This window comes from Oncorhynchus kisutch, linkage group LG15 (assembly GCF_002021735.2).
Source record: "Oncorhynchus kisutch isolate 150728-3 linkage group LG15, Okis_V2, whole genome shotgun sequence".
Classification (NCBI taxonomy): domain Eukaryota; kingdom Metazoa; phylum Chordata; class Actinopteri; order Salmoniformes; family Salmonidae; genus Oncorhynchus; species Oncorhynchus kisutch.
The window spans coordinates 39,339,087-39,360,663 of record NC_034188.2 but is presented as its reverse complement, the minus strand read 5'-3'; the positions used below and the strand labels follow the sequence as shown (position 1 = coordinate 39,360,663).

At 40.7% G+C, this 21,577-nt stretch overlaps 2 protein-coding genes across 9 annotated transcripts in view; one reads left to right on the top strand and one right to left on the bottom strand.

Annotated features, from left to right (window-relative positions):
- The window catches only part of rapgef2b (Rap guanine nucleotide exchange factor 2b), a 144,316-nt gene extending 129,033 nt beyond the window's left edge, over window positions 1-15,283 (bottom strand). For all 8 annotated transcript variants that reach the window (XM_031790242.1, XM_031790239.1, XM_031790243.1 and 5 more), the window contains exon 1: window positions 14,619-15,283. In XM_031790242.1, the coding sequence (XP_031646102.1) occupies window positions 14,619-14,687 (69 nt within the window). In that variant the 5' untranslated portion in view covers window positions 14,688-15,283. The remainder of the gene's footprint in view (window positions 1-14,618) is intronic.
- Window positions 15,284-15,906: 623 nt separating this feature from the next.
- Window positions 15,907-20,617, top strand: spmip2 (sperm microtubule inner protein 2). Its single transcript, XM_020502573.2, has 5 exons — window positions 15,907-16,090; window positions 16,645-16,874; window positions 18,141-18,199; window positions 18,386-18,503; window positions 20,473-20,617. The coding sequence occupies exons 1-5, from the start codon at window positions 16,024-16,026 to the stop codon at window positions 20,497-20,499; spliced, it is 501 nt and encodes a 166-aa protein (XP_020358162.1). The 5' UTR covers window positions 15,907-16,023; the 3' UTR covers window positions 20,500-20,617.
- The last annotated feature ends 960 nt before the right edge of the window (window positions 20,618-21,577 follow it).

The window sequence follows — 21,577 nt, the reverse complement described above, 5'->3', positions numbered from 1 at the left end:
AAATTCCAAGGTAACAGAATGACACTTTGACTTGGACTTCAAAATGTATGCAAAACAAAACCAATGATTTCAAAGTTTAACAAACCATACAACTCTATATATTGTAAGGCCTAGTTAACAATTTGTCAAATTTACTCAAATGAATTTAGTGGGAGAAACGTACAGATGCAAACTTTGGTAACAGAATTACAGTAAAATCTCCCAGGTTTTTATGTGACCACGTTTTCCAAAAGCTCTTAAATATATCTGCTCTGAATTAAGATTTTCTTTTAAAGTCTGCAGAAAGAATTGGGTGTCAGCTATGACATCTTGAGTTTCTATTTTGGTTAATGAACGCCATTATTTACACTCGGTAACGGAATTACAGTAACGGAATTAAATCATGGGCCCCAGATCTGTATTATATAGAAATTAGGAAATGATGGATAAGACTGTCATTCACCTCATGTTTCACAAGTTTGGGCATCGTTGCACAGCAGAGTAGTGTAGTACGAAACAGCACAGCACAGTTCAGTACAGTACAGTCTAATACAGTGCGGTATTGTATTGAATTAGACTCCTCTAATGTGCTCACTGTACTGGGTCACACTATTTGGATAGTGTGGATTTTCATACTATCAACAAACTATCTGTTGATAAGCAACTGCTTGCTAAGGTTAGGGTTAGGTTTAGAATGAGGGATAGGACAAGGGTTAAGGTTAGTAGATAGTTGAATTGTTACAGATGGTCAATTCAACTAAGGTGTTACCCTGCATTGTGTGGTACTCTACTCCCTGAAATGTGCTATCCAAACTTGTACAACAGTCTGTGAGGACGTTAACATCAAGGCCAGGGTGGACGGACCAAATTTAAACTACTTTGTAATGTCCATGGATGGCTGGTGGGTGAGGATGCTGGTTTACAGTGAACAGAAAGAAAGGGGACTCGTGGGTAGGTGTCAGTGCGAGGTGGGGAGGTGACATTAATGGGAGAGTGAGTGACAGAGTGAGAGGTTGTGCAGACTCGGACTGTTTTAATGCTCTTGGTTTGACTCGACAACAGAAAGACAAAGAAAAATGTTATTGGCTGAACAACAGTATGCCAGTGGAAGGGAGGACAGCAGCAGGTGACCCAACTTTGGTTTGTGACTTCTATGATTTCCCATTGTAGCCAATTCAGTTGTAGTAATTCCGTCACAGATTTTTTGGTAATTCAGTTACCAATTTGGTAATGGAATAACGAGTTTTAAATAATTTAATTTATCAGTAAAAAAACTATAACTAAATCTTGATGTGTTACTTCTGTTTCCTGTCAGAATCCTCCCTCCTCATAATGGAGAAATGTGAAAATCTAAAAGTAAACAATATCTCCAAAACGAAATATAAGTGTTGCTATTAGTTGGCAGGTCAACAATTTTGTGTTTTGATGAATTTCTGATGACTTAAGACTTTCTGGTAGATGTTAAAAGATCCCTTTTTCCCATCTGTTTATTCAGAAATCAAAAGACTTTCCTTTAAGACTCATTATTTTTTGGACAGAAATAGTTGAAAAATGTATCTAATGCCTTCATTTCCCACAAATATAGACTGAGCAAATTTGATACGCTCCTATGAACTTCACATGCTGGTGCTCATGCTTCCTTTTAGATGGAAATGCCCAGGCCTGTCATGTTATTGTCCAGCTGTCTACTTTAATAAACTGTCAAAACCTACTTTGTGTTTTTCTTTTGACAATGGCATCCATTAAACAAAAGGCTGCTGTTCATGCTTGTGCCCATTTCATAAAGAAACGGATATGAATCAGCCATTTCTGTTCACATGTCAAGCACTCATACCCTCCACAGCACAGTGGATACAACACAGCCTATGCTAGCATGTGGTATGACAAGCTAAATTAATTCAATTTAGACTAGGTCTCAAAGCCCTTTACATTGTCTGGGAAGAGAGACTCTCCCACCATTCCAACACTGACGTCTAGCAACCCCCTGGGTGATGCACTGTAGCAGTCTTGCGGCAGAATCCACACCACACATTGGCTATGAAGGTAGACGGATAATTAGATGATCATGATAGCATGCTGTGAGGTTAACATCTCCACTTTTGAGGGAAATGCTTAAATGCGCCAGATGGTCTAGCAAATAAACTCACATGCCAGGAGCTTGACTAGGCCAAACCCAAACCTACAGAAATGCGATGATTACCAGAGGACACAACTCTACCGCTGTACAGAGATTAACTTTATCGTTATCGCGTAACAAGGGAGGCTAGTTTACACTTTGGCTGAATGCCATAGGCCGGTTGAGAGGTGGAGGGAGGGCAATACAATGTTTCACTGCCTAGTACGCTAGATCGGTTTTTGCACTGTTTACTTGCGAGTGAGAGCGTAGGTCAAAAGCATATTGAAGATTTGTGACTGTCCCTCACATGCCAGATCGGATGTCTATCATAATGTCAGCAGAAAGCAAAATACAGTCTGCTTTGATTTTATCGGAGCAGAGGAGATAGTGGGACAATCCCAATCTATGCTGTAGTTTCGCATAAAGGCAGAAGACAAATGCTCAGGCAAGTAGGATGAGGGTTGAAGGACGGGCATGCATTTTGGCTTAGTGTTTGTTTAGACATTGATCATTCAAAGATACTAAAAGGCGCAACATATACCCAGTCACCAGTGCTAGGGTAATTCATCTAAATCATGAGGCTTCTTGAGCCAATATGTTAGGAGTGGGAGTCTGGCAAAAGTTTCTGCTGGTAGTCCAACAACTGTAAAGTGGCAAATGGATAAGGTGACCCAGGTTTGCCAAAAGTAGAGACAAAAACTGGCCAGTAGAATACAATTTCATCTGTGCCCAGACGCCGACCCTTGACACTAAGATGGAAAACTTTGTAAACAAGCATTAGCTCTATAGTGGACTACAGCCCCTTTGGATTTACAGACTTCTAATCAGGCAATTAATCAGCTCACCGTTTTATCCACTTCATGTCTGGCCAGTTCACAAACAGGAAGGATTACCCTGTGCAGTAGGGATCGAGGCCAAAAGGCAATTTTCACTCATAAGCCATTCTGGTGCTTGTTTTCTTCTACTGCCATTAGATTCAATGCCAAGCACAGCATGAGCCATGTAATACAATAGCAAAAAAAAGGTAAATATTGCGCGTCTGGGCATGTGCATGGGTTTATTCTCGTCTACCCTTTGCACAATGTCAAGGACAATGGAAGTTATGTAAAGCATGTAGTGTTCAGTGATATGTTGATCTCTCGCATTCTGCAGTGAAGGACAATGTAATTTACACTGTGGGGCCTTGACTCATGTCTGATGATTTTGTTGCTTTAAAAAAAAATATCTCATGAGGCATGCGAGCATAAGGACCTGACACGTGCCTTTTCCATGAGACAATGAGGGAGATTCATGCCTGACAAAATGCACGACCGTCAAACAAATCACGGTCCATCGATATTTCAAGTGCAGACAGATATGGGAATCACACAGCGCGAAGAAAGTAGTGCCCCCCCCCCCCCAAGAGCAGTGCAAACACATACAAAAGAAACAAGGGCTAAGTCTTGACTTTGCACTGCCCCGAGTAAGTATGGCTGCAGACCAAAGTGTACAATCACTTTGATCACAGAAACATGTTTTGCAATGTGATAGAAGAGAGCAGGCAGCCTAGTCACACTTCAAAGCTACAGTGTGAAGGGGCATTAACCGGAGTGTGCCTTCCACACAGGAGCATTAGACCAGAAGATGAAGGAAAGTACAGAGGGAGCACTGGATGCTAACTACTTATTGGTTCGCATCCAGTCCATTGCACGAAGGCAATGTTGAATATTCCCGCTTGATTTGCACCTTTCCTTCTCCAAAAACAGTAATGTATCTGAAATATATGTCTTTTTGAAACACAGAGAGACAAGTGGTATTAGCAAGTGAAAGTCCAAATCTAAAGAATCCTATAGGCCTACTTTTTTTAGTCCACTGTATAGGTATCCTAGATATTTCATAATTCACCACATTGGATATTACTGCCTTAAAAAGGCAAATGAATTCTTATCTTACCTTTTGTTATGAACAGAGTAGAAACAATTCACTTCCGACAGATTGTAACGCAGAGATGGAAACTATACAGTAGGCTGTTCAAGAGGTTCAGACACAAGGTAGCGGCTCTTCAGATGTTTCGAGAAGTCCAGTGTGGGTAAAATTGTGTGCCAAAGTGCAACGGTTTGTGACCAGTCTCTACAGTGGATAAGCCTACCTCACTGACCTTCTCATTCAATTTTTATTTCATTATTACTAACAGACAAACACGAGCACCCTAGCACTCAGCATCCTGGTATTCCAGTGAGATATTGCAGTAGCTAGAACTCAGAAAGTCAAACCAGGCAAAATTAGGAATTCAGACGTGTTATTTGCCTGTCTTCCATTGCTATGGTCTGTTAGGGAAAACGAATGGCTGCCCACTAGGTCACAGATTTCACGTCATTTGAAGAGAATGGTGCCGGAGGTGATGGCTGTCATTTTATTTTACGGGCTCCGGACATGCTGTGCTATTTTGTGTGTGTGTGTGTGTGTGTGTGTGTGTGAGGGGGGGGGGGGGGGCGGGTTGCGCCGTTTTAAAGTTTCTTTGTACATAATGTACATTGTTACCTATGACCGAAAAGAGCTTCTGGACATCAGGACAGCGATTTATCACAAACTGGACATGGATTTTTTCTTTAATGAGTCGGACTCGAAGAATATACTGCTCTTCCCGGACCAGGCCCAAGTCCCTGTCATTCGTATGAAAAGGAGACGCCGTTACAGAGGTCGACGAGCTGGATTCCTGGCGAGACTACGTCAGCAAGTGGATAATCCACCTTTCTACTGGCAAATGTACAACCACTAGAGAAAACAACTGGATGGTCTCCATTCAAGACTATCCGATTAACGGGGAATTAAAAACTGTAATATCCTGTGTTGCACAAAGTTGTGGCTGAACAAGGACATGGATAATATACAGTTAGCTGGGTTTTCTATGCATCAGAAGGACAGAACAGCAGCCTCCGGTAAGATCAGAGGGGAGGTGATGTGTGTCTGTCTCTTTGTCAACAACAGCTGATGTGCAATGTCTAATACTAAGGAAGTCTTGAGGTTTTACTCACCTGAATTATAGTACCTCATGATAACTCTTGGTAAATAGCGTGGTCTACAGCTGATCTATATTTTTCGTAGTCGTCTATCAACCACCACAAACCGATGCTGGCACTAAGAACTCATTCAACAAGCTGTATAAGGCCACAAGAAAATGCACATCCATTCCTAGTGGCCGGGGACTTTAATGCAGACAATCTTAAATCCATTTTACCTCATTTCTACCAGCATGTCACATGTGCAACTAGAGGGGGGGGGGGAAACTCTAGATCACCTTTACTCCTCACACAGACGCCTACAAAATGGAGAGCTTATATATCCTTCTAGTCCGACTGATCTTACCCAAGGCTGCTGTTCTGTCACATTCCATTTGGAAAATCTGACCATAATGCTATCCTCCTGATTCTTGCTTACAATCAATTTGCATACTACCCCAACAGATCCACAGATGACGCAATATCTATTGCACTCCACTCTGCCCTTTCCCACCTGAACAACAGAAACACCCACACGGGAATGCTGTTCATTGACTACAGCTCAGCATTCAACACCATAGTGCCCGCCAAGCTCATTACTAAGCTAAGGACCCTGGGACTAAACACCTCCCTCTGCAACTGGATCCTGGACTTCCTGACGGGCCGCCCCCCAGGTGGTAAGGATAGGTAACCACATATCCGGCAGTGTGGTTCCCGGACAACAACAACCTCTCCATCAACGTGAGCAAGACAAAGGAGCTCATCATGAACAACAGGAAATGGAGGGCCGAGCACGCCCCCATTCTAATTGATGGGGCTGTAGTGGAGTGGGTCGAGTGCTTCAAGTTCCTTGGTGTCCACATCACCAAAGGACCTATCATGGTCCAAACACACCAACACAATCGTGACGGGCACGACAATGCCTATTCCCACCCTCAGGAGGTTGAAAATATTTAGCATGGGGCCTCAGATCTTCAAAACTCCAGCTGCACCATCGAGAGCATCCTGACCACTTGGAATGGCAAATGCTCTGCATCCAACTGCAAGGCGCTACAGAGGGTAGTGCGTACAGCCCAGTAAATCACTGGGGCCCAGCTTCATGCCATCCAGGACGTCTGTACCAGGAGGTGTCAGCGGAAGGCCCTAATAATTGTCAAAGACTCCAGCCACCCAAGTCGGAGGCTGTTTTCTCTGCTACCATATGGCAAGTCTGGGACCAGAAGGCTTCTAAAGCAGCTTCTATCACCAAGTCATGACTGCTGAACCGTTCATCAAATGGCTACCCAGACTATTTACATTGACCCCCTTATTTATTACAATTTTTTGCACGGACTCTCTTGTACAGGCTCGATGTACACTCACTGGACTCTAACTATACACTACTACGACAGCACATTTTCACACTTGTCACATACGCTGCTGCTACTACTACTTGATGTTTATTATCTATGCATAGTCATTTTACCCCTACTAAACCTGTACATATTACCTCAATTACCTCGACTAACCCGTAGTATATGGGGCTTTGGTGACAAATGGATGGCACTGTGATATACTGCATCCAATTTATTGAGTAGGGTATTGGAGGCTATTTTGTAAATGACGTCGCCGAAGTCGAGGATCGGTAGGATGGTCAGTTTTACAAGGGTATGTTTAGCAGCATGAGTGAAGGAGACTTTTTTGCGAAATAGGAAGCCAATTCTAGAATTGGAGATGTTTGATGTGAGTCTGGAAGGAGAGTTTACAGTCTAACCAGACACCTAGGTATTTGTAGTTGTCCACATATTCTAAGACAGAACTGTCCAGAGTGGTGATGTTGGACGGGCGGGCAGGTACAGGCAGCGATCGGTTGAAGAGCATGCATTTAGTTTGACTTGTATTTAAGAGCAATTGGAGGCCACGGAAGGAGAGTTGTATGGCATTGAAGCTAATCTGGAGGGTTGTTAACACAGAGTCCAAAGAAGGGCCAGAAGTATACGGAATGGTGTCGTCTGCGTAGAGGTGGATCAGAGACTCACCAGCAGCAAGATCGACATCATTGATGTATACAGAGAAGAGAGTCGGTCCAAGAATTGAACCCTGTGGCACCCCCATAGAGACTGCCAGAGGCCCGGAAAACAGGCCCTCCGATTTGACACACTGAACTCTATCAGAGAAATAGTTGGTGAACAAGGCGAGGCAATCATTTGAGAAACCAAGGCTATCGAGTCTGCCGATGAGGATGTGGTGATTGACAGAGTCGAAAGCCTTGGTCAGGTCAATGAATACAGCTGCACAGTATTGTTTCTTATCGATATCGTTAAGATATCGTTTAGGACCTTGAGCGTGGCTGAGGTGCACCCATGACCAGCTCTGAAACCAGATTGCATAGCGGAGAAGGTATGGTGGGATTCGAAATGGTCGGTAATCGGTTTGTTGACTTGGCTTTCGAAGACCTTAGAAAGGCAGGGTAGGATAGATATAGAATAATAATATAGAAGAAGAAGAATAACACGTGACATCACCTAAATGCCACAGGTTTAGCGGAGCAATGAGGCCAAGAAAAGTTGCTTTTGTGTCTATGGACTGGGAGTTTGAAGCATTTAGCCTATTAGCAAATAATCAACGCTAGATTTTCTATGGGCAAACTACAAGTTTCTGAATTAGGCATGTTCAGCTTAACTATAGCTATGGGAATACATAAATGATAGTCAGAACACATCAAATATACTGAACAAAAATGTGTAAAATGTTGGTCCCATGTTTGAGCTGAAATAAAAGATCCCAGACATGTTCCATTCGTACAAAACGCTTATTTCTCTCAAATGTTGTGCACAAATTTGTTTACATCTGATAGTGAGCATTTTTCCTTTGCCAAGATAGGCCATCCGTGTGACAGGTGTGGCAGATCAAGAAGATGATTAAACAGCATGGTCATTACACAGGTTCCCCTTGTGCTGGAGAAAATAGAAGGCAACTCTAAAATGTACAGTTTAATCACAACATAATGCCACAGATGTCTCAAGTTGAGGGAGCATGCAATTGGCATGCTGACTGCAGGAATGTCAATCAGAGCTGTTGCCAGATAATTTAATATTACATCTCTATCATAAGCCACTTACATGTCTATTTAGTTAGATTTCTTAAATGTTGTGAAGAACCATCTAAAGATCACATAGAACCTTACAGTCCCATGGTCTCGCATTGTAGAAGTGCTGATAAACGTACAAAAATAAGATTTACATTTCTACTTTCAAAATGATACCAAAGATGGTTGAAGGTCCACATATAAGAAGATGTTGACTTAAATGGGAATATCTGTTGTTTTAAATTATACTCCCAATCCTCCATAGGTGAACCTTTTGAAATCATAGAAATATTGATCATAGAATAGACGACCACTTAAATTGACATTCAACGGTGGACATCTTTGTGGTAGTAATTAGAAGTTAAAATATAGGCCTCCCGAGTGGCGCAGCGGTCTAAGGCACTGCATCACTACAGCCTGGGTTTTGATCCCAGGCTTGGTCCCAGCGAGGAGGTGTTAAGAAGCACGGCTTGGCAGGTCATGTTTCAGAGGACTTTCAAAAAAAATGATAATACAATAGTTTGACAACACTATAAGCTTTTAAATGACAAACTCGACTGTTTATCTTGTATGGTGGGGTATGCAAAATGGGTCAACTTTGAGTACCTTTATCTCCTGAATGATTTGTTGGACCTGAATGCCAAAACAATCACAACAAAAGTGATTGAGTTCTTGCCTAGTCAAAAAAAAGGTTAATTTTTTTATATATTTTTTATCACATTTTAATGGATTTACCCAGAAGCTAACAAAAGCATTAGACAAAAGTTATTCTCAATCCGTTTTATTTCTCAATCAAGCCCGTCTCACATGCTTCTGTTCTGACTGGGTGATCAAAATAGGCCAGAGGTCACAAACCAGAAACCACACACAAACAAGCATCATAAAAACAGTCACTTCAAAAATGTTCTCTCCTCTCTTTTGCAATCAGCCCTTCCTTCCTGCCGGCCTGGTTCAAAAAGCATCCTGACGCTTCTCCACTCAGGATGCTGTCAATGGAGAAAGAAACAAGCTTCCACCCTCTCGCTGACCCTCCCGGCTCCTGTCTCCACCTTCTTCGCACTGCCTTTTCACTTGGATATTCCTAGCCACTGCTTGACTACTATGCTAATCCTTTGCTAAATTCAGCACACAAGGACACAGTCTGAGCTCTGACATTTGAGCTACATGATATGATTCACTGTCAGCCAGAGGTCTTGCTGACTGTTCATGCCGCTGCCTAAACAATTACAAGGAGCAGACAAGCCTTTGACTCATTGTGCCTTCTTGGATGGCTCCTGCATCTTAGGCAAAAAAAGTAGCCTGTGTGTTTCTAATTATAGCTTTAATCTTTCCTCCGTTTCCCCAATAAAAATATTGTAGGTGCTCAAACAACATAATGCATTGTCAAACAATCATACTGTGTGTGTGTATGTATGTATGTATGTATGTATGTATGTATGTATGTATGTATGTATGTATGTATGTATGTATATATATATATATATAGTGGTTTGTGTAATAGTCGCCACAAAGTACTGAACAGCAACCTAGGCAAGCAAAGGCAACAGTTCCATGGAAAATCTCACTGCATCTCAGTAGGCTACCACCATGCCTACCAGGTCACGATTAGCGCTTTAAGATGGCAAAATCCACACCAGTCCGAACACGGTGTTAATCCCAAGAGGCCATGCCATCTCCAATAGGACAAACACGGTCAGTTGCTAATGGAGGGACACTACTAGCTTAACATTTGAACGAGTGGGGGGGGGGGGGGCTGTCCAAAATATTCCAGACATACTTCAAGGATAACTTGTCTGGTGACTGTGGTCAGTCCACATTTTTCAAAACACTTCTTTACTCATGTCACCACCACTATGAGGTTTAATGAAACATGCACGAAATGTGTTGGCACACTAGCACACGGTTAACGAGTCATCAATGACAACACTTGACAGCCGTTTAATTGTCTCTGCAACGTCAGATAGACAGATGCATCAACATGTGGCTGTGTCACTGTGCCAGCAACAGCTTGCCCACTATTTTAATTGGTGGTCTATCGATTCTCTGGGCTATTGTTGTGCGTATCCCTTGCTGCCATCAAACCACAAGGCCCATTGCCTAATGGTTGAAATGTTCTGGAAGTACGAAGCGAATACTTACAATAAATAATTGTGTGGGGGGCACTTCCAAAGTAGCGCAATTAGGCTGATTCAGATTTTTCACTTAAAATGTATACAAAAAAAAACAACAACATTGATTTCAAAGTTGAACAAACCATACAACACCACGCACAATGACTACTTTTAACAATTTACACTGAAAACTATGAAAACACATTTACTGGAAGACCTGTGCAGATTCAAAGCTTGATAAAAGAATTGCAGTAAAATCTCACTCCGTTTTTTGTGACCATAAAAAATACCTGCTCTGAATTAAGATTCAAAATGTCTGCAGAAAGAATGGGGCGTAAAGCTATGACATCTTGAGTTTGAAAACATATATTTTGGTTATTGAACTACAGTAAGTGAAGTGTATTTACATCTGGTAACAAAATTGTGGCAACTGAATTTCATCATGGTTCCTTGACCTGTATTAGAAAGAAATGCATAATTATGGATATAAATGTAATTCACTTCATGGTGATGTATTCTAAATAGGTACGCAAAAAGGTAGACGTGCAATATCCTCCTTTGCATAGTTGGGTGTTATTCTACACACTAGCTATTATTTTAATGAGCTCCGCCACCAAACAAGACCAAATATGGTTGGTCCGGATCGGACCAAATCTGAACCAATCATAGACGTCTATGTTTCACAAGTTTGGACATCAAATTATAGCTCTGTAGAGTAAAATCTTGTTATAATCTTGTGTATATTTTGTATTTTCATGAGGACCACAATGGAAATACTTGTAACTTTGTGTTATCCTCATTGATTTTAATGGCATTGTACTGTATCCACGTTTGGTTGTAATTGGGTTTTAAAATATTGTCTAATAAATCAAATAACTGTATTTTTATTTTTAAAGTGCAATACAGCACACAACAGAGGAGTAGAGTTCAATACAGGTATGTCACAATACAGGTATGTCACAATACCAGAATGCCACAAAACCAGAATTTTGACTTCGATACCAGGTTTAGTATCATGATACTCCATAACATCGCAATACTCATTACCAAAATGATACCGGAACAGAAAAAGAAAGGCACTTGATCCAGACAAACTCAGCTACTGCTTTGTTCAATTGTTGGGCATGTTTTAAGTTCAATAGCATTAGATTTGAAATGCTTAATGCCAAAATGTTTCAGAGACAGCCAACAGTGAAAAAAATTACACATCTAACTACATAACGTAATGGTAATAATTTCTTTGAATGGTAAATCTCTAATGATAAACTGGGTGAATCAAGATGTAGCCTAGGTCTATTCACAATACAGGTGAATGCATATTCAATAGGACTGTGGGCGTGCATTGATTGATTGATTGAGCTTGTTTTGGATGCTTTCATGGGTTTACAGATGACAAACAATCTTTCTCCCTTCCATTTGGGACTTTTATTGTACTGATCAACATTTGCATAGAAGTAGCTTCTTTCATAAAAGTGCGCACTCTCTCTAACCAGTAATGATGTCCTTCACGAGGCAAGACGGATGCGGCTCGTCGGAGACCTATTCACACACACACACACACACACACACACACACACACAGTGTTCGCTGAGGCAATAGATAATCTCTGGCTGATGGAGAGATGTGACAGAGAGACCGATTAAGTGAATGAATAATGTTTTTGGGTACCGAACAATTTTGTTCTAATATAGAAAAAGCATTGACGTTTCGGTATACCGTGCAACAATAGTATAGTCAAGTAGAGTATAGTTCAGTACAATACAGTAGAGTATTGTTCAGTACATTATAGTTTACTCAACTGTGCTCTCTGCGCCAATGACGTGGGACGTCGATTAAGGCAGCCCCCCGCACCTCTCTAAATCAGAGAGGTTGGGTTAAATGCATTCAACATTTTGGTTGAATGCATTCAGTTGTGACTAGCTATTCCCTTTCGCCATCCTCTAATGTTTACTGAACTCTGCTCCTCTACTGTACTTTTCTGCACTGAACTCTACTTTTCTTTAGCGTGCGCTACTGTACTGTGCTGTCCAAATTTGTCAAACAGAGACATCACTTTTTGGGACAAATGAAGGCTGGTCCAGATGTCTGTGGACGTTGAAATGAAGGCTGGTCCAGACTGGACCAAAAAAGGACATCTGTGGATGTCGAAATCAAGGCCAGGGCGGACTGACCAAATGTCAACTACTTTTCAACATCCATGCACGTCCAGTGTCGTTTGGAGCTCAGTGGGTGAGGACACTGGTTACAGTAAATGGAAAGAGTGGTCCCATAGGTAGGTGTCAGTAAGAAACAGGAGAGCCAGAGAGCCAGGAGAGGGAGAGAATGAGGTTTTCAAGACTTGACAGAAAGAAAACAGTTATCAGCTGAACATAACAGTATGCCAGTGGACAGGAGGACAGTAGCATGTGACCCAACTGTGGTTTGTGACTACTATGATTTCCCATGATTGTACACAATTCAACTGCAGAAATTCATATATATATATATATATTTGTTTTAAATTTTTATGGAATTTCTGTTAGTGATTTTAGTTTTCATCACTTAATAAATTCAGAAACAAATTGATATCAGTAAAACACTAACTAATTGATAGATCAACCTTTACTTGTACTTCTGTGAACTTTTGGGGTATTCAAAATAGGTCACCTTTGAGGACCTTTACAGCTTGAATGTTTTGGCATCAAAAACATCACCTTCTGAGCACTTCTACAATGGAATATGTATGGAAGGTTTCGTTGAAATCAAAAGGGGTGCAGTCAAAAAGTGATTGAATTTAAATGGACTGAGCCGGAAGACTGAGGCAACCACCTGTGCTAATTAGCTATCTAATTTGCCAAGGAACATCTGTGTGTAAAGGAAGGAAGGAAAAGTGTTGTAACTGAAAAATACTGTCAGCTACAACTGTGTTAAACCTGGTTAAAACAGTAAGTGTATATTTTGCATGTGCGAAGTGTCTTGATATTAAAGTAAAGGGTTTTATATTTGTAGAACCATGTCGCAATTAAGAATCGATTCAAGTTTAGACGGAGTAACGTTAATTGACTTTTGGCTCCCTGAGCCAGCCTCCCTCCAACATAACATACATTATAAGGACCTTGGATGTTAAGGTGTAACGGTAGGCTTGGCTACACTCCTTAACCGTACATTCTTAGGCTACAGCTCGCTCTCGCAAACTCTAGGCGGCATTCTGCCTTTTCCCTACAGTTTCCAGCCATTTGCTTCGCCCACAACTGGCTCATGTGAACGATTAGAAACATGAATAGTCAACACTTGCAATATGGCTTTAGGAACATATGGTGCCATCTTTCATCAGCGAGAAAGAATCCTTCGAATAAAAGATCCACCGAAACTACACTTCCTGAGTTACGCTTACACACAGGTGTTCGGAGCATGCTAGATAGCCAATTAGTGCAGGTGGTTGCCGCTTGTCTTCCGTAAACAAGCGCTGTAACATGGAGATATGGCCGTGTGAGAACACTAACCCTATAAAAAAAGGTGTCTCAATTTAACCTTTTTTGCTAATATGAAAGATATGATCCTTATGCTTCCAAAACCATACCACAAGCGATGTGTGTTTAAGTTCTGACTGAGCGTCGGGGGTGTTTCTTAATAAAACTCCCCTGTACAGAAGACGCTTTTGTCCAATGACTTGTGTGTAAAGTAATGGGAACTAAAGAGCCATGATCAAGGGCTAGGCTACAGTCTGCTATGCATTATCTCAAACAAGGCAATACAGGCCAATACCTGATATAGACTACAAGAGGCTACAGATTAGGAATCCTGAATGTTCAAATCAGTTCTAGGAGAGGCCTAAAGTGTACATCGGAGAGTTGATCATGGTCTATTAAATCAACAAACACACTATTGTATAAATGTCCATGCAAGCTCAATATGCCTGACACACATTTAAGGGTTGTTTAGACTTGGTTTACGCCTACAGCATTCGTGTAGGCTTATGTTTTTTCTTTAGATCTTAAAGAAAAGAAAATAATACATCTAGCAAATTGCTAAGTTATTTGAGTGTTTGCGAAACAATGTAGCCTATGAATGTTTACATAACCGTTTTGAAAACAGGAAACATTTGCTGGAATGTGCCAGGTCTGAATATGTTCGTGACATAAGTGGCTGGGTTACTATCAAATCCTGTTGCGTTTAAGTACCTCGAGATTATCTCCCTTGATAGAGCTTTAGCGGGATGTAGACAGGGATACGTAACACTGTAGCAGAATGGCAACACACAGAAATAATGTAACAATGTAGCGAAGGTGTGGCTGCGGGGAACGATAGAACACTGTCATAGTAACCGAGTGGTTTCACAACATGTCGAGATTAGTATTTTAAGGTGTATCAAAAATAATTATACTGACCTGTTGCGTTCTTTCTGCCGGATTCATCATCACAGCTTGACGAAAGCTGTTATCGACATAAGACGCCATTGTTTTGAAGACCCGAATTTCAAATAATTAAATTGCTTAGAATGTTGACAATGTGAAAATATTCGCGGACTGGATATTCAGACCAAGACACAGTCAGTCTGTTATCCACTAATAAGAGAACTCCAGTGGTCGAAAGATCGGAAATGTATCAGTCCCAGGCCACAATGGCCAGGCCACAATGTGAGCCTAGGGGTTTCTTCTGTCCCCAAACCGATATCAAAAGGCTGCCACCGATCCCAACAAAAAAAACTTGCTATTAAGGTGCGGCTCGAAAAATCCTGAATCCAAGTCCCAGTAGACGTGTCGCTATACAGTTGTATTAAGGAAGAACTATTCCTTTATCTAAGCCGACGCTAACAGCAAATATATGTATCTTCAGCATTCTTGATTTTGCCACAATTCAATGTATCCGCCTTCAAATAAAATAGCAAACTACTAATCTATCCTGACAATAACCGGTTGTCCATTTTTTTTAAAATAATAAATGTATAGGCTACATGTACAAAGGCAACCTTAAAAAAATCATTATGATGGGTTTAAAAGTGACGATGGGTCCGCCGCCACAGCTTTTTGCTGTATGCCACCATGGTGACTGACACAAGGGGAGGCTCATGGGCGAGTCCATTTACAAAAATGGAGCCGGAGGACAATGTATTGTGGCCTACAAAGCTATGTTTTGTCGCCATCCAATGACAGAAACTGGAATAGCACATACAGATAGGCTATTCAAAGAGCAAACAGTCTACTCAAATGCACATTCTGGAATAATTAATCGTTACAATTAATTGTTTGGGGGGCCTATTTATTGAAGCTCTATTTGACTGGAATTTCATTCTTATTTGATCTATGGGGGAAAATGTCAAGTGTAGAAATAGGAAAAACTTTTCCATTTAATTATATTCGATTTATTTCTGATATATTCTAACCACGTGTTATATTTGACATGCTCCAGTGCTGTTCAAGGTTTCCAGAAAAATTGGTGGACCATGGTACAATTACATTTTGTAAAATTGGACACTGAATTGGAGGTAATTATGACACAACCGAGTCGCTAATGTCGCGTTCAAATATTACTTGGAACTAGGAAACTCGGAAATGTCCAACTTGCTGGTTCGTTAAATACAGCAGATGGAGTTAGCAAGTCGGACATTTCCGAGTTCCCTAGTTCCGAATATTACTAGAACGCGGCACTAATGCATTCAAACACTGACACCGTGACAAGCATTAGTCGCATGGCAACAGCCCACTGACCAGCACCCTCACATTATCGCCCTCGGGCGTGCTGCTGTAACCGTGTACTCGGCTGCTGGTATCTAGTCCAAAAATAACAGTTCCAATGGAGAGTAGCACAGTGGTACAAGTAAGACTCCCCCAAGCCTATGGTCAAAGGATGCTTTTTACAGGTATGTGTCACATAATTATTGGGTTTGATGGAGAATGTTACAAGGGTAGAAATAGGTTACACAACAATCACCTCTTATTACATAGGCTATTGTGTGTAGCCTACAGTATGTTCCATTTTATTCATTATGTATATAATTAGGCCTATTTTGGAAGTTATACATTAGGGGTTTGTCATTTATAAATATTGTATTTTTTATTTTAATGACATGTAGATAGGTCAGGACAAGAAAACGTGGGGGTGAGTGGATGAGAAATACTTGACACAGCCTCTTCATTGGCAATGCACTTTCTGTAAAATGGAACCACCCTACTCCTATGTGTGCTACTTTAGACTGGGGGAAACTCTAAACGGGATACTTTGGACATACCAACTCTGACGTCACCCCATGAAAGTTCTCAATTAAAATGGTTAGGGTAATATTTAGGTAAGAGTTAGGGTTAAGGGTATGGACGTCCCAAGATTTCTGGATAGCATAAACCTTTAGAGTAGGGCTCTGTGTAGCTCACTATTTTCTGAATGGTTCTCACATTTCATTATGTTGATTCTAATAAGGTCCAGATGGAATTGGAGACTACAAGGCAAGATTGATCGACTTTCCCCGTTACATTGGCGTTGGCCCTTTGTCACCTGAGGGTACAAGCGATTTGAATTACCTGTGCCGGCCTGCTCCCTGCGCCCCACCCCCAATGCCCAAACAGTGTTGCATTGGAGGGGTGGGATGGGGCATGGAATATCACCAGCTGTTGAACAGTAGGACGCTGCTCAGCAATATGCAAATTAAGGTGGGGCCCAAATGAAGCCTGTGAGCTGGATGTTAATTTGATTATTAATAAAGGAGGGAGTTAGGCAACCTTGATGAACATTTAGTAGATTAGCTACATCATATTTTATTTCATAAGCCCTCAAAGTTCCATAATGGGCTGGAAATGTCAGCCATCTTGGTCAGGCAGAAATCCAAAACCAGTCTGAATTGGAATGAATGGCATTAGAGGCATAGGTGATGCATTTCCTGCTTTTACTTATGCAGGAAATATAAAGTAAGGTATGTGATGTATCAGAAATTGTTTAATGGAATTATAGTCAACCTAAAATATTTTAATATAATTATAAATACAGTTTATATGGGTTTTATACCAATTCTGTATAAATATCCTCTAAAATATATGTAAACAGTCCGCAAATGAGTGCTATTATATGATACAATATCAGTACTTGTTGGATTTACAACTTGTCTAAATCCTATCATCAACTGCTTTGAGCCACTGTATGGCTGTGGATTGACTCTAGTGTTTCAATGGAATGTTGGCATATTGACAGTTCATTTGAAAAATTAATGAGATCATTCCTCTAAAACTGGCTGGCTAGTTAGCTAACACAAAACAGTGCAGATACATTCTTCACTATCTTATCACAGCACTGGCAAACCATGGTTGACCAACTCCCTGACCAACATGGCTGACTTTTGTACCGTCATAAAAAGGTTGAAACCCTTTCTAGTATTCTAATTAATAATTATATGGCTATTATACTCACCTGTCACAATGGCCAGAATGATGTTCTAAGAAAATACTGTAGTCATGAAGTCATAATGCTCACCAAGTGTTTGACTTGGCCAGGAGCTCACCGGAGCTGTGTACCGGCACCTCACATTTTCTACTGCTCGAGCTCCTGTTCCTCTTATAGAATATTAGCTCAAAAGTATTGTGGAGATCCTGCATCTATAAACGTAAACAGTACTGGCACCCAAAATGAGAGCCGGCACCTATTTTGTCCAAGTCGAGCACTGCTCACCTGTCGCAATGCTCAAAACTGTAATCATGATTCTCAACAAATGTCACGATGGACACAGTGCTCAGAATGTTGTCAGAAGACAACAATACTCAAATCACGATTCTCAAAGTTGTCAGATTCATGACCCTGTTCATTCTGATGCTGGCATTACATCGGTATTAAGACAAGCCACTTTTTAATTGAGACAATTTATTCTCTTCATTCAAATGTTATAACATACAACTTTCAAAGTGACTCAGACCATATTGTTCCTACAGAGAGCTGAATTCCGCTCAGCCCTTGAGGACAGAGTCACCCACAGATATCAAAACCCATGGTAGGCCCCACATGTGGTAACCCACACTTTATGTAATTTTATTTTTCAGCCAGTCAGAATCACTTTACCTGCACGCTGCGCACATTTCCAATGTGAAAGTGATAGCATCGCAGCAGGCTTGTGGAGTGTCGAGTGAATGTAGGTGCACCCTTCTTCATCCATTATTCACCATTTCCACTTTTGCAGGCAAGCACCGCCCCACTTTCTAGATAAGCAATCTGTTGGAGCCCGCAGCAAACTCGCATGGACACACAAGTACGACTGTTATATCCAAGATAACAACAAACAGTTCCTTCTCAACAGGGTAAGTCATTAACTACAGGAATGTGACATTTCCTCCCTTCAAACACCAGTATGAAGGACACATTGCATGACTGGGAGATATATTTGACCCACTAAACCCAATTGTAAGGCAGAGGATGAGGGGCCCCTCTTTTCACACGAACCATCCTATTTCTGCATAGGCCTTGTCCTCAGGGAGTATCTGACCTCTCATTTGATATATCACCTATTGCATTATGCAACTATATACACAGCATTTGAGGAATTCGATGCAAATGCATTCGAAGTTAAAGGGCCGTACGTGATACAGTGCCATCGAATGTTTTTCACACCCCTTGGAGTTCTTCACATTTTATTTTGTAACAAAGTGGGATTAAAATGTATTCAAATTGTCAACAATTGACTCAAAATACTCTAATGTCAAAGTGGACGAAAAATTCAAACGTCTTTTAAAGATGAATCAAAATGTGATAGCGTAATTGGCTAATTATTCAGCCCCTTTGTTCAGGCAAGCCTAAATTAGCTCAGGGGTCATCACATAATAGGTTACATGGACCCAATGTGTAAAATAATAGGGGTTGACATGATTTTTTTTGATTGACTAACCTTTCCTTTGTCCCCCATACATACAACAAGGTCCCTCGGTCAAGTATTACATTTCAAGCACAGATTCAACTACCAAGACCAGGGAGCTTTTGGAAAGCCTCATAAAGAAGGGCAGTGATTGATAGATGAGTAACAATAACAAATCAGACATTGAATCTCTCTTTAAGCATGGTCAAGTTAATAATTAGGCTGTGGATTATGTATTAAATCACCCAGAGACATAGTTTCAGTCCTTAACTGAGCTGCAGGACAGGAATGAAACTGCTCAGGGATGTTACCATGACGCCATTGGTGATTTTCAAAACAGATACAGGGTGGGTGTGATGGGAGAACTGTGGATGGATCAACAACATTGTAGTGACTCTACAATTATGACTTAAATGAAAGAGAAAATAATACAAAATACATGCATCTTGTGTACAACAAGGCACTAAAGTAATACTGCAAAAAAAACATGGCAAAGGAATATACTTTTTGGCCTAAATGCAAAGCCTTATGTTTGGGGCAAATCCAACACATCACTGAGTAACTGCCTCCTAATGTTCAAGCATGGTGGTGGCTGTGTCATTATATGGGTATGCTTGACATCGGCAAATACTGGGGAGTCTTTCAGGATAGAAAATAAGTGGGATGGAGCGACGTACAGGCAAAATCCTAGAGGAAAACCTGCTTCAGTCTGTTTTACACCAGACACTGGGAGATAAATGATCCTTTCAGCAGGACGATAACCTACAACACATGGCCAAATCTACACTGGAGTTGCTTACCAAGAAGACAGTGAATGTTCCTGACTGGCCAAGTTACAGTTTTGACTTAAATCTGCTTGAAAATCTATGGCAAGACTTGAAAGTTGCTGTGCAGCCGTGATCCCCACCATCTTGACAGAGCTTGAAGAATTATGAAAATAATAATGGGCTAATATTGCACAATTCAGATGTGTAAATCTCTAAAAGACCCAAGAAGACTCACAGCTGTAATCGCTGCCAAAGGTGTTTCTAAAATGTATTGACACAAGGGGCTGAATACTTATGCAACAACAGCATTTCAGTTATTTAATTTATATATTTGAAAAAATTGATTCACTTCCACTCTCATTATAGTATTTTATGTAGATTGACAACTCTTTTTTTTTTTTTTTTCATTTTAATCCCACATTGTAACAATAAAATGTGAGGAAATCCAAGGGGTATGAATACTTTTGCAAGACACTGTATATGAAAGGACATAATTTTGGTCGGTGAATGAACCCATTCAAACCACACATCATGCTTGACCATTTCTGTATGTGGTGTTTTTAGTGAACAGTATTCAATAGGATTATGATATTTTTGCCTGGCGTACCTATAACTCACAAATGCTTCTTTGTTGTTTTTCCCTTTCTAAAGAGATTAACTCATTCAGAGAAACGCTGAAGGTGCTTCACAATTAGTTCCTTGAAATAGTTTGGGTGAAGAACGGATGAGGATACAATCAGCTGTGTTGTCCTGAAGACCTGACCAATTGTCTGAATAAATATCACCTTTTCACCTACTGTAGTGTATACAAAAGTTAATCAAACCATTTTACTCTGTCAGTACTCAATTACAACTGTCATTAGTAATTTGCATGATCTATTTCACTGAATTGGTTTAGGAGCACTGCAAGTAGGCTACTATACCACACCCTTACACTGGTGTATTTTGCAGTTAGTTATGCAGCAACATTTACAGTAAATTAGGAATCCTTTAAATTCTCAAACAAGGATTTGATGAGATGAAAATATCTCCAAGTTTTGTCTGAAAGGTGAAAGTAAAGCTAAATGTAAACAATACATTTTTTTGTTAAGTCCATTGGCTTTACTTTAAAATCTAAAAAGTTTTGCCACTTATCTAAAAGTACTCATATGTTTTCTGCTCTGCTAGCTCTACATGGGGAACTGAGAATGAAAATGTCAATTCACCAAGGATGCCTCGGACACCAGTATTGCATTCCACAGGTCCAAGACCCAGGTCTTTCCTGTCTTGTGTCATAGATTCAAACTTTCGATAACAAGTGTGTGTGAAGATAATCCATCCCCTGAGCAAAAGCAATTACATTTGCCAAAGTCAAGCTCCGGTAACTGCTGCTGACTCAGATTGGGAGAGGAGTTTTTACTGCACCAGAGATTTCCAATTGTCATGTAATGAGGCACAGCAACATATTCTTGTTAGCTCAACTTCAATTTGGTGTTAATCTTGCCTCCATTTAATATCTGACCCTATCTAAGACCTCTTGTGGCAATACAGAAATTACTTTTTTTTTTCATCTATTTTTCTACAGTGATTTTCTATCAATACATGGCCAACATACTATCTTCCTCTTCAGCACATCCAGAAGAGGACTGGCCATCCCCCATAGCCTGGTTCCTCTAGGTTTCTTCCTAGGTTCCGGCCTTTCTAGGGAGTTTTTCCTAGCCACCGTGCTTCTACACCTGCATTGCTTGTTGTTTGGGGTTTTAAGCTGGGTTTCTGT

Excerpts from the sequence above, each read along its gene's own strand:
- spmip2 (XM_020502573.2), top strand. The coding sequence starts at position 16,024 with ATGGAGAGTAGCACAGTGGTACAAGTAAGACTCCCCCAAGCCTATGGT. Across the intron at positions 16,091-16,644 it reads TCAAAGGATGCTTTTTACAG|GTCCAGATGGAATTGGAGAC; the intron begins GTATGTGTCACA and ends GATTCTAATAAG. Across the intron at positions 18,200-18,385 it reads CACAGATATCAAAACCCATG|GCAAGCACCGCCCCACTTTC; the intron begins GTAGGCCCCACA and ends CCACTTTTGCAG.